The sequence below is a fragment of the Tasmannia lanceolata genome, unplaced genomic scaffold, assembly GCF_043159265.1.
Source record: "Tasmannia lanceolata isolate RefF3 unplaced genomic scaffold, GAP_Taslan_0.1 ptg000013l, whole genome shotgun sequence".
NCBI lineage: Eukaryota > Viridiplantae > Streptophyta > Magnoliopsida > Canellales > Winteraceae > Tasmannia > Tasmannia lanceolata.
The window spans coordinates 44949250-44964120 of record NW_027518690.1 but is presented as its reverse complement, the minus strand read 5'-3'; the positions used below and the strand labels follow the sequence as shown (position 1 = coordinate 44964120).

At 38.0% G+C, this 14871-nt stretch overlaps 2 protein-coding genes across 4 annotated transcripts in view; both read right to left on the bottom strand.

The window, feature by feature from the left end:
- The window catches only part of LOC143890249 (uncharacterized), an 85725-nt gene that overhangs the window by 24148 nt on the left and 46706 nt on the right, over positions 1-14871 (bottom strand). The window lies entirely within an intron of this gene.
- On the bottom strand, positions 1139-14521 carry LOC143890246 (protein MEI2-like 2). Of its 2 annotated transcripts, none has more exons than XM_077394847.1 (13): positions 14239-14521; positions 12455-12493; positions 12227-12367; positions 11671-12140; positions 7267-7425; positions 7037-7153; positions 6760-6911; positions 4102-4193; positions 2987-3956; positions 2794-2878; positions 2641-2709; positions 2115-2294; positions 1139-1546 (listed from the first exon to the last, which is right to left on the bottom strand). In XM_077394847.1, exons 2-13 carry the CDS (start codon positions 12483-12485, stop codon positions 1397-1399), a joined length of 2616 nt encoding a protein of 871 aa, XP_077250962.1. In that variant the 5' UTR covers positions 12486-12493; positions 14239-14521; the 3' UTR covers positions 1139-1396. The 2 variants fall into 2 exon arrangements, with proteins under 2 accessions (XP_077250962.1, XP_077250961.1); XM_077394846.1 differs by having other exon boundaries at positions 12455-12496; positions 14239-14520.

The following is a 14871-nucleotide window of genomic DNA, read 5'->3' as shown; positions in this document are numbered from 1 at the left end:
TTGCTCAAAAAATAGATCATGATCCTAATTAAGGTAAAATTCAAGCCTTGTATTAGTATTTAGTAGAGGATTGCTAAATGAAGAGCACCCCTGCAAAAACATGCTACAAGGGCACCCCATTTGACCATCTCGGCCAAGTGCATTAATTATTCTTTTAATTTTATATTTTTCTGTTCTATTATAAATGCACTTTGGTGAGATGGTCCAAGGTGGCAACCTTGTATGTGATTTTTGGAAGGGCATCCTTCTGTTTAGATGCCCTCATGTTACTTAGTTTTTGGCAATCCCTTCTGGTCAAAGGGCCCTCTTCTTACCTTATTTAAGTGGGTTTTAGTTTGATTCTCCTGGCCCGTGGAGATGTTATGGTCTTGAGTAGGGACCAAAATCCTGGAGTTAATAAGACACCTTAGATTAGGCCTTTTAAACCTGTCTCATACCGGTCAGCCTGGGCGCCGGACATTTGCCCATTGTGAACTCCCATCTTCACTCTTTTTCTCTCAACTCCCCTGCAGTGCCAATGAAACGGCTGAGTTTCTTGCCAAGGGGTGTCTCTAGATATTCTTGTGGAACTATATTTGCTCTCTAATTTTTGCTCGTTTTGAACTCTTTGATGAATTTTGTACTGTTTCAAAAAATAAAGATACGAACAGTGTACAGCCATCAAACCAGTGTACAGTCATTGCATCACCATCACCATCCATCAAAGCCCAGAAAGTTATGCAATGAAGAGAACACATTAGAGAATAATAGCTACAGATACAGAGTTACTTCACAAGGAACAGAACAATAAACAGTCAAAATTTGTTAGTGTCCACACTCATTCCACAACACAGTTCAATCAGTCAAAATGAAGATTGGTATAGAAAATTCAAATAAATATCCTTTTATTTATTACAAAGAGAACAGGGTGAGGGAGCTGAAAGGCAACATCTGTACAGTCTGTTTAAGTACAACTTGTGATACATTGGAGATATAAACACACAACATGAACGAACGCAGGTTATGTTGCCTCACCCTCTATACATCCCATAAACACCTATGCATTGAAAATTAACTTAAAATGCCCCCACAAATGGGAAAACAAGGTAACCAGACCATTGCACAAAGTTACCAGCAGAAAGACCACTCACTTCACCTGTACACTTCCACATTATTCTCTCTTCCCTTCCTCAAATCTCAAATTATCTCTCAGCACAAAAAACAAAAAATGCCATCTCCACTCTGCATAATTCACAGTTTTCTTCTGAAATGATTTGGCGCATCATCGCTTTAAAAGTGGACACCGCCAATATAACACAAACATCATCTCCTGTTTTTTTTGTCTCTCACCAGTTTATACATTTAAATTACCTATCAACAGTTAGCACTAGCAGTTGTCTTTCACTGCTACAATCTGCTATCCTTCCCCAACTAGACTGCCACTCTTCTCCAGTTTCTCTCCCGGATTACCCTTTGTTGGACTTTCTGGAAGATCCTCTGAGTTCATCCCATCTTGCTGGCGCACACGAATATTCGAACTGTTTGGAGGAAATGGCTCCTGAATAATCTTTACACAATTGGCACGATAGGTATGTCAGTGTCTTGGTATTATCTTGCACTCGAAAATAAAAGCAAGGTAGACACGTAAACACATAGGGCACGTTTGGCTACCATGAATTTTTTCTCATGAAAAATCGGTGATCTCCAAGTGGAGATTAGGGTGAAGTGATTAAAAATCAGGAAACAAAAAACAGGAAATTACTGTCCCTGGCGATGAGAAGTGTCATGAGTTTTTGCGACTTCTCATTGCCAGAGACACTAGTTTCCTGTGTTTTAGCCACTTCACCTTCATCTACACTTGGAGACACCAATTTATCATGGAAAAAAAAAATCACGGTAGTTAAACGTGCCCGTAAAGTTCATAAGAAACGGAAAAGAACAAAAGAAAAATCAGTCATAAGGAAAAGACCACCAAAAGAAAATTCAGGACGTCCGTCCATGATAATGTATATTTGTATTTGGAAAGGTGGCAAGTGTCAAAAGTGAGGATGTAGTTATTGTGTGCCATAAATGTACGAGCCATTTATTCAGAATTTCTTTATTTTCATATTAGTAAATTTGCCTACTAAAGTTACCTGATCGCCAGCCTCAGGTCCCTCGGTATGGAAGAGAATAGGGCGGCATCGCTTGTCCTCGTTCATGAGGCTTGAATTCTGGAAATGGGTAACAAGGGCAGTCTTGCCTTGGATTCTGGCATATGCCAATGAAGCAACTTTCTCACTATTAAATTTCTCCCACCTTTTCCCATTGAATGCCTGAACATGTATCAAAAGCATGAGTTAACTTTCCAAGTTCGTCAGATTTTATATTAAAAATTTAAGGAGTGGTTACACATTCTTAGGATTTTTTGCTAAAGATTTTGTGTTGGAGATTTAAGGGTTGTTTTCACATCGCAGGATTGAGATGACTTAAGTTTGGCCTCATCAAATTCTAGAAGTTCATAGCATGCGAGATCTAGGATTCGAGGTATTATGAATCCTCCCATCCACAGTATAGGGCCAAGGTTTTTTTAGCTTTTCAATTATGGACTCAAGAGTAAAAAAATCCAATTGACAATCATAAAAATAATTATTTGAGTCGTACGAATCACACAAAGAAAACCTGATAGAATGGGATGATGTGTGATGGAGAAATCATGTTTATAAACGCATAGCCCACATTGCATTTATTCTGCACACGGAAGGTCACCGTTAGATGTAATTCAAAAGGACAGTATCATCAAACCTTTTTGCTCAATAGCTTGAAAAACATTACCTTAAAATCAATTGGCAAGTAGAGAAAATCATAGGTACCCCTGTGATTTTCATCAATAGCAGCCAGCAGCATCTTTGAGGTGTACCTATGACAACAAAAGGCAATTTTACCATCAAGAAATTTCGGCCGCTGATTTTACAAAGATCTTCAGATATCAAAATCAATTAGCAAGGATACTAAAAGGCTATATTACTTATTTGGGATGTTTTTTATCATTAGAGTCGTCCTGGTATCTTCTCCACTAACAATTTTATCCAAGTCAAGCTGATACTGCTTCTTGCTGTCTATCTGGTTTTCATTGTTTTCAGCTCGCCGGTTACGTCCACGATCAATCAGTCCCTCAATGCTAGTGGTTACATGCCCTGGGTAAAGGGGCACACCACCAAGGTACATGGGACTCAGTCTCTGCGAGGACATCATCCTAAAACTGGGTGAACCATTTTCAGACATGTTTCCCGAAAGAGTAACTCCAGGATTCAGAGCAGCTCGAGCACCGATATTCATCATGAAATTTCCTTCGTTTCGGTTTAAACTCATGCCTCCAAAAGCAACTGGGTTCATGTAAGATGTTTCTGGCGACTCTGGGAAAAAACCAAAGTGCCTCTCAAAAGGAACACCAGATGGAGCAGATCCGACATGATGGTTGTGAGATAAGCCAATAAAAGAGCCATGTCGACTAGAGTAAGGAAACCCTTGTCCCTGCCCATTAGATGTAAAGGAATGTCCCGTTGATGGTGTTGGCCACGCGGCAGAACGGGGGTGCTCGGAGTAGGGAGTGTGACTTCCCCAGAGAAACTGGGGCCCAGTCAATGTGCCAATACCAGATGGATTTGAGGTTGAGGGACCAAAAGAAGATACCGTTCCCGGGCTTGGGTTCATATTAGACATCACTCCAGTACCATGTTCCGGAAAGGAATGAGAATTCTGAAAGGCAGCTCCATGTAATGAATTACTAGAAAATGCCTGGTCCACATGGTTAACCCTACCTTGTTCCTTCCCAATAGGTGCAATCCTGGAAGGATTTGATATAAGAGGAGGTAGAATGGAAGCTAATCCAGGCAAATGGTTACTGGCCATAGGACTAATGGGTCCTAAAGTCGGGGAACGGCTAAGCGCGTGCAAAGACCCATTTTCACTCGGGCTGCTGAATTGTGCCCAACTACCTGCCATGAATGCATCATTCAAATCAGCTTGTAACAAGCAGCACATTTAGAAAAAACAAACAAGAACAAGAACACAAAATAAAAGTAAGCATAGGGATTCATGCGCATCAAACAGGCAAAGGATATTTAGTAAAAAATAACATACCTGGAGGAGAATTGGTTAGTGGGGAACCCACTTGAGGTCTATAGCTTCTGGTTTCATCTTGTTCCAGCTCTAGGGACAATTGCTGCATCAAGCTGAATACAAAAGAACTAATGATTTAGTTCGCAATTAATAAAGAGGGCTGATATCCCTGCTCCCATATTTTGATAATGGCACTAACCACATTGTTTTAAACTTTTCTGGTTGGCTAGTAAGGGTTTTTGGGATTTGTAATAGACTTTGAAAGCTGGTTTAAAAAGTGTAGAATGAAGAAAATAGTGCCCTGATAAAAATATGGTAGCGAATATCAGTCCCCATAATAAAATCAGGTAAGGGCAAAGCCACAAAAAGAATAAACCAATAAGGTGAAATCTGACAGCAGGTCCAGCATATATAAGATACTTTTTTTTTTTTGAAAATTAAAAGAAATAATATATAAGATACTTGAGTCTCACTAATACCAGACACAACAGAATGATGATAAGAAATGGACCCATATAGGTAATAACAAAGAAAATAAGAAATCCATACAATACATGGCATGGTGAAAGTGCACAAAACCAATTTGCACATTGTGTGTGCTCAATGAAGAGGAAACAAAAGAGATACACAAGACCAAAGCTTGTGTTTAAGATAAAAAGGAGTCAGAGATGAAGTATAATTAAGAACATGACACGAAAAAAATGTTCAGAAAATTACAGCTAGGACTTGAAACTTGACATTTGGCAGCAAAACAATTTACAGGCAATTATTTTTCCAAAACAAAAATGATACAGGTAACAAAATACAGTCATGGCTCTATTTTCTCTTGAATATCCCCTGTAACTCCTTTGATCCCATGCCCTTCATTTCTTCCCGTTATCTTCCCTCTCTATCTTCTTTTTAAATGATGGGCTTTATTGAGAAGATAGAAGGCTACAACAACAAGACTGAGCTGATCTAGAGGGGAAAAAATCAAAGAGAAAACAAGAACCAAAACAGGCAACCAAATGGCAGCATCCAGAGGGTTAAGAAAACCTTCCTTTATCTAATCCTGGATCTGTCCCTCGATATCCATTTCCCAGGACTAGCATCAGACATTATCTTTCTACAGTAAGACCAGAACTCACAATAGCCACTGCGACGGACCCAAACCCCTTCTAGCAAGAGGAAGAACTAGCATAGGCAGGCACCCCAGAAGACATGAAATGATGAAAAAAAATATACATGTCACAAATCTCATCAGTGATATGACTATATGAGCAATCCTCTCATGGACCCAGGCTACACAATGCAAACCAAACAATGGTCATAGATGGATCCACTGCACCCAAAGCTTTCCTCTATCTCATTACAAAGGATCTGCCCATTGTAGAGCACCCTCACCTTGGCCATATTTTTCTCTTTAATTGTAAGTCCACACGAAAAATAGTAAGTCAATACTTACTATAGGACTTCTTCTCACATTTTTTCCAAGATTTCCAAGACTTCCTAAGGCTTCCTCCTATAGAGATTTTATAAAGAGGGTTGATGGGTCCTTTGCAGATTTACTAAACATGGTAAGTTCATGTTTTCTAAAAGCAGTAAGCTCCTCCTTCCTAAAAATATTAAGTCCGTATTTTTAATAGGTGATGAGTGGGCTTCAAGTGATGGTAGGCCATGGGGAAAGGGTATGGTAGGTCATAGGTGATGTCGACATATCTCACACCTAGGCTAAATAAAAATGCTAATAATTCAAATAAAATAACACATTTCCAATAGTCCAATAGGAAAATAAATATATATAATCGCTGCTATGAAGACTGAATCACATCATCACTAAAGGTTCATGCAGAACTTGAAAAGGATTTTTTCCAAAATTGCATTGTACAAGGCAGCAAGAACTAACTACTGCATAAATTAAAAGAGTACATATTAGTAATTGTGCAGTTATCCAGGCATGATGCAATTATGAAATAATGCCATCGAGTCAAAGGCTAGATCAGTTTCAGAAATCTGGACCATCATTATCATTTAAAGTCCAAGCTTACACACATCCAGTGTGATGAATGATACTTAGCAAAAAGTTGGATAACTTGACAATGGCATAAGTTACCAACCGAAACATTTGTTGAAAACCTCATGTGGGACTAGTGAATTTGATTTTTTTACATGATAATCTGTCATCAGACTTGAAAATGAGTCATAATGTTGTCACAAATGTAAATGATGTACCCATGAAACCTTTTTTTTTTTTTTTTAAGATAATGTACCCATGAAACCTCTGGTCATACCAATATGTTGAACCAAGGTAAAATACGTCACGCTAGAGAAAATAGGGTTTTGTATGGAAAGACAAGTAACCCTAAAACATATCTCGTGGGTCCAATAATGAAGCTAGTGATGTTACTTCGACAATTTCAGTGTCTGTGTAACACTTTACATTTGCCATGCTATGCATCTTGAGCAGAATGGCCTCACATATAAGTACCACAAGACAAAGACCATTTCTGGGTTCAAATTTTTTTTTATAGTTATTAATCATATGAGAGATTGAATGGAATCAAGCAACAGGGAATCATATTAATTAAATCTAGAATAAACATAAATGGGAAAAGAAAGAAAAGAAACAATGTTAGGTTCTAGCCCTCTGCAAATGTAAGGAAAAATAAAACGGAAAAAAAACTAAATCCATATACGCACCTTCTCCGTGCCCCACCCGGACGGCTAGGTTCAAGCTTTATGCGCTTCCCAGCTATGTCACTCCTATTCAATGACCGAAGAGCTGCTTCTGCCGCTCTGACATCGTAAAATTCAATAAACTTATGGTGCCGTTTGTGTGGTGTTTCTCTAATCTGATTTATACAACAAAAGGACATTATAATGCACCCAAGATTGACTGAATCATTTGATATAATGCCTACGAAAAGAAAATCATAAAAATGAATAGAAAAGGAAACTAGAAACAATGAATCATCACCTCTTTGACTTCCCCGTAAGCCCCAAATATTTGACGGAGATCATCATTCGAGACCGATGGATCCAGATTAAAAACTACAAGAGTTCCTTGGTTGATGTCCTTGTCAGATGGATTATCCTGGAACCAACCGAGCATTAAAAAAATGCGCGCAAAGCTATAGACCTAAAAAGATGAACATGACAATCAAAAGTAGAGGTTGAAGAGAAAATGCTGCTATTTTGTATCTCGACCTTGGGAATCGAAAAATGAATGTCAAGCTTTCTCCGCCGCAACGGCTTATTTTGTAATGCACGCATAGCAGTTCGAGCAGCCCGGATATCATAGTAAGAGATCATCACAAATCCCCTGTGCTTGCATGCAGTGTAAAGAGTCCTGATAGCGCCATATTGCTACAAAAGGGGAACGATAACATGATGTCCACCAGCATATGAACTTCTAAAAATAACAGTAAAGCAACCAAATAACTAAAACAGAATGACCTAGAAGAAATATCCGGCCTAGTTTAGAACATAGCATATAAATGAAAGAACGAAAACTTGATCAGAGTTCCTCATTCATAATCATATTTCCAGCGATACGACATCAACATAGGAAACAAAAAAATGAAAGAAGAAATCTGATCATAAATTTCAAAGATAAGAGCAGAGTCCCTCATTCAGAACCATATTTCAAGTGATACAACTTCAACATAGGAAAGCCAAAAAAAATGAATAAAGAATCTGAGTCTAAATTTCAAAGAGAAGTTGTCAAAAATAGATGTGTTGCAAATAGAGTAAGGCTGTTCTGCCAAAAGTCATCCCTCAACTCCGCCGACGTAGAAATGAAAAAGGCTATAAATTGTGTATGAATACAAGCAGAATTGATAACGTTACATGACTTCAATAACAAACAAAACAGGAGGTGTGAGAGCATTCAATCAGTAGTTCATGTACAAGAATCACACAGGTGTGCCTGATAAGCATAGGCACTCTCATACAAGGACTGACAATATTTTTTTGAGCAACGCCTAGAATCTCGACTAAAAAGACAAGCTAATAATAGCTGAAGAACAAAGAATAGAATAACCATCCCTGCAAAGGATGACAATTGAGAGGCATTGAAATAAAATCTTCTTATTACTATCATGGATCATTTCCTTTAACACCTGAAGATTGGAAATAAGGCAAGGAATGAGCTGGACCCAATCATTGCTCCCATCGAGAATGAATGAGCTCAAATCTGCCGTGTCGTGGCCCTAATAAAAGGAAAAATTTAGGTCTGAATAGCATGTGGGTCCATCTGGTTGACACCCCAATTTGAAAAGAAGCAAGATAGAGGTGCCCGCTTAAACAGGAGGTATGAGAGCATTCAATCAGTAGCTCGTGCACAAGAATCAGACAGGTGGGCCTGATGCACATAGGCACTCTTGTATTAGGACTGGCAATATTTGTTTCAGCAACGCCTAGAATCTCGAATAAAAAAACAAGCTAATAATAGCTGGAGAACAAAGAATAGAATAACCATCCCTGCAAAGGATGACGATTGTGAGGCATTGAAAGAAAATCTTCTTATCACTATCATGGATCGTTTCCTTTAACCACTGAAGATTGGAAATAAGGTTAGGAATGAGCTGGACCCAATCATTGCTCCCATCGAGAATGAATGGGCTCAAATCTGTCGTTTCGTGGCCCTAATAAAAGGAAAATTTTGGGTCTGAATAGAGCATGTGGGTCCAGCTGGTTGACAACCCAATTTGAAAAGAAGCAGGATAAAGGTGCCCATCTTAAGCATTTTGAGTCACAATATAGCAGGGAGAGTCAAAACCAATTCCATCTTTGGCTTCATTTTAGTTGGACTAGAAGTACAACTCACCAACCTGCACCCCAAAAGGAAAGCAAGAATTGGGAGTTCACAGTTCTTCTATTGACACCTGAAATTAAGTAAAAGATCGGGGTGCCCATCATATGGATTTGTTCTCACAATATTGCATTGAAATTAAGCAAGGACTCCCAAAACCAATTTCATCTTTGGCTTCATTTTAGTTGTTTTAATTGGACTAGAAATACAACCCACCAACTTGGATCTCAAAAGGAAGGCAATTCAAAAATGTTTTCATCAATTTAGAGATTGCTTTACTGTCATCAGCTACAAAGCCTTATTCTAGTCGCAGCATAGCCATTTTTGACATTGCATTTAACAACAGATCGATACCCAACCATGTCTTCATTGTGAGGTTAATCAGTAGCAGCTTTGAATTTAGTTATGCTTAAGAAGACCTCAAGTCTTCTTCATGCTACCATAAAACCTTACATTAAATGCCACAAAATCAATAGCAGAAAAATTATGTTACTGTGTGTGTGTGTGTGTGTGTGTGTGTATATGAGGAAATGGTTTGTGTGCAGCTGCACAGATAAGCTATCTGTGCATGGCTGCATAAACCATAGCGGGGGCCACAATTTTGGTGGGATCCAAAGCATTCATTTGGAAGGCCCTTCCATGGATAGGGTGTGTACCAAAAATCAGCCCTATCGGATCATCCTAACCCAATCAAAGTTGGAGGGGAAAATGGACAGACACTGTTTCTGCCCATTTTTCCCCTCCACAAATGGCAGGGTTAGGATGATCCTAAAGGGCTGATTTTTGGTCCACACCGTATCCATGGAAGGGCCTTCCAAATGAATGCTTTGGATCCCCCCAAAAATGTAGCCCCCCCATGGTTTGTGCAGCCATACACAGATAGCTTATCTGTGCAGCTGCACACAAACCATTCTCTCTCTCTCTCTCTCTCTCTCTCTCTCTCTCTCTCTCTCTCTCTCTCTCTATATATATATATATATATATATATATATATATATATATATATATATATGTGCCACACATCGAATAGCAGAACCATTATAGAGGAAAATGGAAGCCAAGATCTGATATTAATTTAACATAGTTTCCGAGTATTATTTTCATGAAAATGGAAGCCAAGATCTGATATTCATGTAACATAGTTTCCAAGTATTACTTTCATTGAATATCTACAAAACCTTGGATTAACAATTCAAGCACCAATGTCCAACTCACTATTTCTTTGGTATGTAACAGTCTCACAATGATAATTTCACAACAGCCATGGTCTTCTTGCAATACCAAGTAAATTGAAGAATGCTCGATTGCTTTATTTGGAATAATAAAATGAAATTAGAAATTTACGAGCATAAAATGACAAGCAAATCCTATCATTCAACAAGAAAAAAAGGAGGCAAGCAAATGCTGGTACCATTATAAAATGCAAATGGCTCCTAAGTTGACTACTTGACTCTTATTGTCTACTCGTGTCATGCTTAACACATTTACCAGGAATTGGTAGAATTTTTCCCAAACAATTATGACAGTGGTTGTGATGCTCTCTCCTTTGAAAACACACATCCACTAGAACAATCAGCCACAAGGGCGTCCCCTTTCGATCCAAGCCACCAAAGTGCATTAATATTTCTTTGCCTAACTAAATTGTTATATATATATATATATATATATATATATATATATATATATATATATATATATATGAGGAAACTGTTGGTGAGCTTAAGCGCACCAAACTAATGGTGCGCTTAAGCTCCCCAATCACATGGGTCCCACATTTTGGGGAGTGATCCAAACCATTCATTTGCAAGGCCTTATCATAGATAGGGGGTGTACCAAAAATCAGCTCCATAGGATCATCCTAACCCCTCCATTTGTGGAGGACAAAAATGGGGCAGATTTGTGTCTGTCCATTTTTGTCCTCCACAAATGGAGGGGTTAGGATGATCCTATGGAGCTGATTTTTGGTACACCCCCCATCTATGTAAGGGACTTTCAAATGAATGCTTTGGATCATCCTAACAAAGTGGGCCCCCATGTGATTGGGCGCTTAAGCTCACCATAAGTTTGGTGAGCTTAAGCGCACCAACAGTTTCCTCTATATATATATATATATATATATATATATATATATATATATATATATATATATATATATATATATAGAGAGAGAGAGAGAGAGAGAGAGAGAGAGAGAGAGTCAAGTGAAGCTACACATACGTGTAGCTAACTTAGCTACACCGACGGCTTAAAATACAGTGGGCTACATTATTTGGGTGATCCAAACCATTCATTTGATAGGCCCTCACATTGATAGGGTGTGCCCAAAAAATCAGCTCCATTGGATGATCCCAACCCTTCAAACTGTGGAGGCAAAAATGGACAGATTTGTGAAGGTTTTTACACATCCATTTTTGCCTCCACAAATCGTAGGGTTGGGATGATCCTATGGAGCTGATTTTTTGGACACACCCTATCTATGTGAGGGCCCATCAAATGAATGATTTGCATCACCCAAACAATGTGGGGCCCACTGTATTTTAAGCCGTCGGTGTAGCTAAGTTAGCTACACGACACGTATGTGTAGCTACACTTTTCTCACATATATATATATATATATATATATATATATATATACACACACACACACACACACATTGGGAACACCATATGACTAACTAAGTCACTCAAGGATCATTAGTAATGCAGAAACAGAGGTTACCAAAAGCCAAATGAAATGTGAACAAACATTTTGTAGAAGTGAATTCACCTCAACAGGAGTTTCACAACCATAACTTTACCTCAAAGAGAGTTCGCAGTTCTGAATCCTCAACATTACTATTGATGTTACGCACAAATAACGTCCTAGAAGGATGCTCTCCATACGGATGCTCCCCAGCAACAGCTCCCACACCATTTGGAAGACCAAACTGACCAGTTCCATTTCCAGGGTAGCCATCACTTATATTTACCTTTCCCAAGCCAATGCCCAGACTCTCTTGAGCATCAAAATCTAATTCCAAACCCCCTCCACTAACAAAAAAATCATACTCTTCCAAGTCCTCCACCTGACTAGGCAACCCACTTAGGTCAAAATCATCCATTATGCCGGCTAAAAGCTCATCCTCGTCATCAGGCAGCATGCTTCCAATTGCATGGGGCTCAATGTCCTCAATAGCCTCATTAATGTTGGCATCTTTTTGTAGTTCATTTATGTTAGAAGAGGCATCATCAACTGATTGAATGGCATGTTCTGAGTCTCTGAAATTCACTGCACATTGATGGAAACAAGTTCTTGAAATTTAATTCTATGCAAGTAATGGTTATAGGAGTGAACAAAGAATAACAGACGCGTACATTTTTCATGTCGCAAAACTGGTAACGAGGTGGAAAACAAGCTAGCATCACTTGATCCATATGTATTAGATCCAGATGGTATCCCCCATGCACCACTGCCTACTCTCTGAGAAATCTTCGCTAATGGAATTTTGGAAGAACCTGTCACAGACAAACATGAACGTGTCAGGATGAGTGTCATGACAAAGAACACCTAGTCCCTAGAAGGAAGAGAACCACTGGAGCTACCCGGGGAAGAATGATCTGAAGACTGCTCCATTACATCGCCTTCTGATAATAGAAAACAGGAGTTAGCAAAGTAAAAATCATATCATTCAAAAAGAGAAGTACAAATCATAAAATTGTGAAATTCTCAGTTCCAGTTGCAATGTATATATCACTAAAGAGGTTAGATAGTAATGGTCTGGCAAGATCTCCCAGGAGAACACAAAAAACTATGAATCCTTCAAACCAAAATCTATGATTTGTGGACATGGACACGAGTGTCGTGTAACACAAAAAACTATGAATCCTTCAAACCAAAATCTATGATTTGTGGACATGGACACGAGTGTCGTGTATCGACATGGACACGAGTGTCGGAAACAGTAAACCCCTAAAATTTAGAAACGGGGACACGGCTAAAATAGAAAGTATATATAATCATGATTTGTGGATACGGATTTGTGTGTCGAGATTTGATATGGATACGAGTTGTCAGACATGGCAACATCTAAAAATCTAGAAATGGTAACACATTCATGCATATAAAATTATTGATTACTATCATAAATTGTTTTTTTATGGTATTCATTCAACAAACTAATAAATCTTAGAAGTAATCGACTATAATCTAGAACAAATATGAGATAATCAAATAATAACGTATTCATCAATTTAATCTAGTTCTCTTCCGTCTCCAATATACAGCGAGAAAGGGATACCAGTACGGATACAATGAAGTATTGGGACAAGAGTTTGTTTAGGAGGGGATTTAACAACAAATATTAGTTAAATAAGAGCAAAAAGAAGAGTTTATAATAAAAAAGAATTAATAATAAAAGAGGCAAACAAAATATTCGATAATAATACAGAATGTCATACTTGACATGGTACAAAAACATGTCCACGTGCCCCCATTAAGTCGGTACGTTCAGAAGTGTCCAAAGAAGTGTCGACACGTGCGGACGCGTGTCGTGTCGGACACGGAACAACACGTGTGGGCAATAAATTCAAAGTGTTGGCTAAATCATAAACCAAAACAAATTAAACTTGTCTCAGAAGATGCATTGAAAAGATAAACGGAATATAAGTAGATTCAAAGCAAAGATCGCTAGAAATTCAAATCCAATTTTATAATTCTTAAGTGGGCCTAATCACCTCAAAGATTATAGATACGCATGACATAGGCTTCAAAAATTTTAATTCTAATTACAAGGTTCAATGGGTGATGCGCCATATTCAAGCTAGTACATTCTGGAATCAATAATACCGTTATAACTTGAACTCTTAGACGATTCAGAGGTCTAATGAAGAGTATGGATGGCATGCATTGGTGGGCTACCCATCTTAAAACATTAAAATATGTCCAAATAGTAGCGTTTTATCAATACCCAAAAGCCCAAAATAATGAAAAAAAAAATATTTTCTTAAATAGCGTAAGGCGAATCTTATGAACTAGAAAGCCCCCAAAAATCCACATTGCAACAAATAATCAACTCAGCGCTGCATACCTTAATCTCCGATAAAGATTCAAAAGAAAATAAATAAATAAAATTATTGGTTCCAATTAAAAAAAAAAAAACATGATTATTTTTCTGCAATTCTAAGCAGTAACCCTCCGAATAATAAACAAAAAATATAAGACTTACAAACAATCCACCCCGATCAAGAACAAAATAGGAGCACATAAAATGAAACCCTAAAATCTCCTCCAAACAATTTCACATTCCAATATAAAAACAAGCTTTAAAATCAATCATCAGCTAAAAAGAAGTAAAAATTACGAAAGAGAAAACAAAGATCGCTAGTACCCTTTAAAAGAACTTTGTGCCCTGGAGCTTCCAAGGGTGGGGTTATCAAACCAAGAACCTCAAATTTAGTAGCAAGAAACCCTAAACTAGAGACTAATCAGTTGCTGAAACACCATTCCAGATGAAGAAAAAGGAAATCTAAGTAGAAAGAAAAACAAAGTATTCTTTCTTTCTTTCTTGGTCTCATCTGATTCCCTCTGCTGCCAAAAATAGAAAGTAGGGTAAAGAGAGAGAGGTTTGGAGGGAAGAACTAAAAGGAGAAAAACATGAGAGGAAAAAACCAAGGAGGACTAGGATTCACCTCTATTTGAATTATTTTTGGCGTCCGTTGACAAGACTCTTTTCTATGTCATTCAATGAAAATATAAATTGAGATTTGGATGTGTCTTTACCAAAATAATGTCCTCTTTAGAAAAGAATTACTAGACTGCCACTACTGTTTGTGAGAGGATGAGGGAATGAGAAGGAACTTGAAATCTAATCTTTTTAAGGAGACTTAGATTTCAAACTCTAAATTCTAAGACAAGTGGACAAGATAGAGTCCCTTTTAAGAATTTGATTTTAACATTGACTCACTTTAGTCCCACTCATTAACATAGAGTGTGAATTACATAATTTGATGTTGAGTTGGAG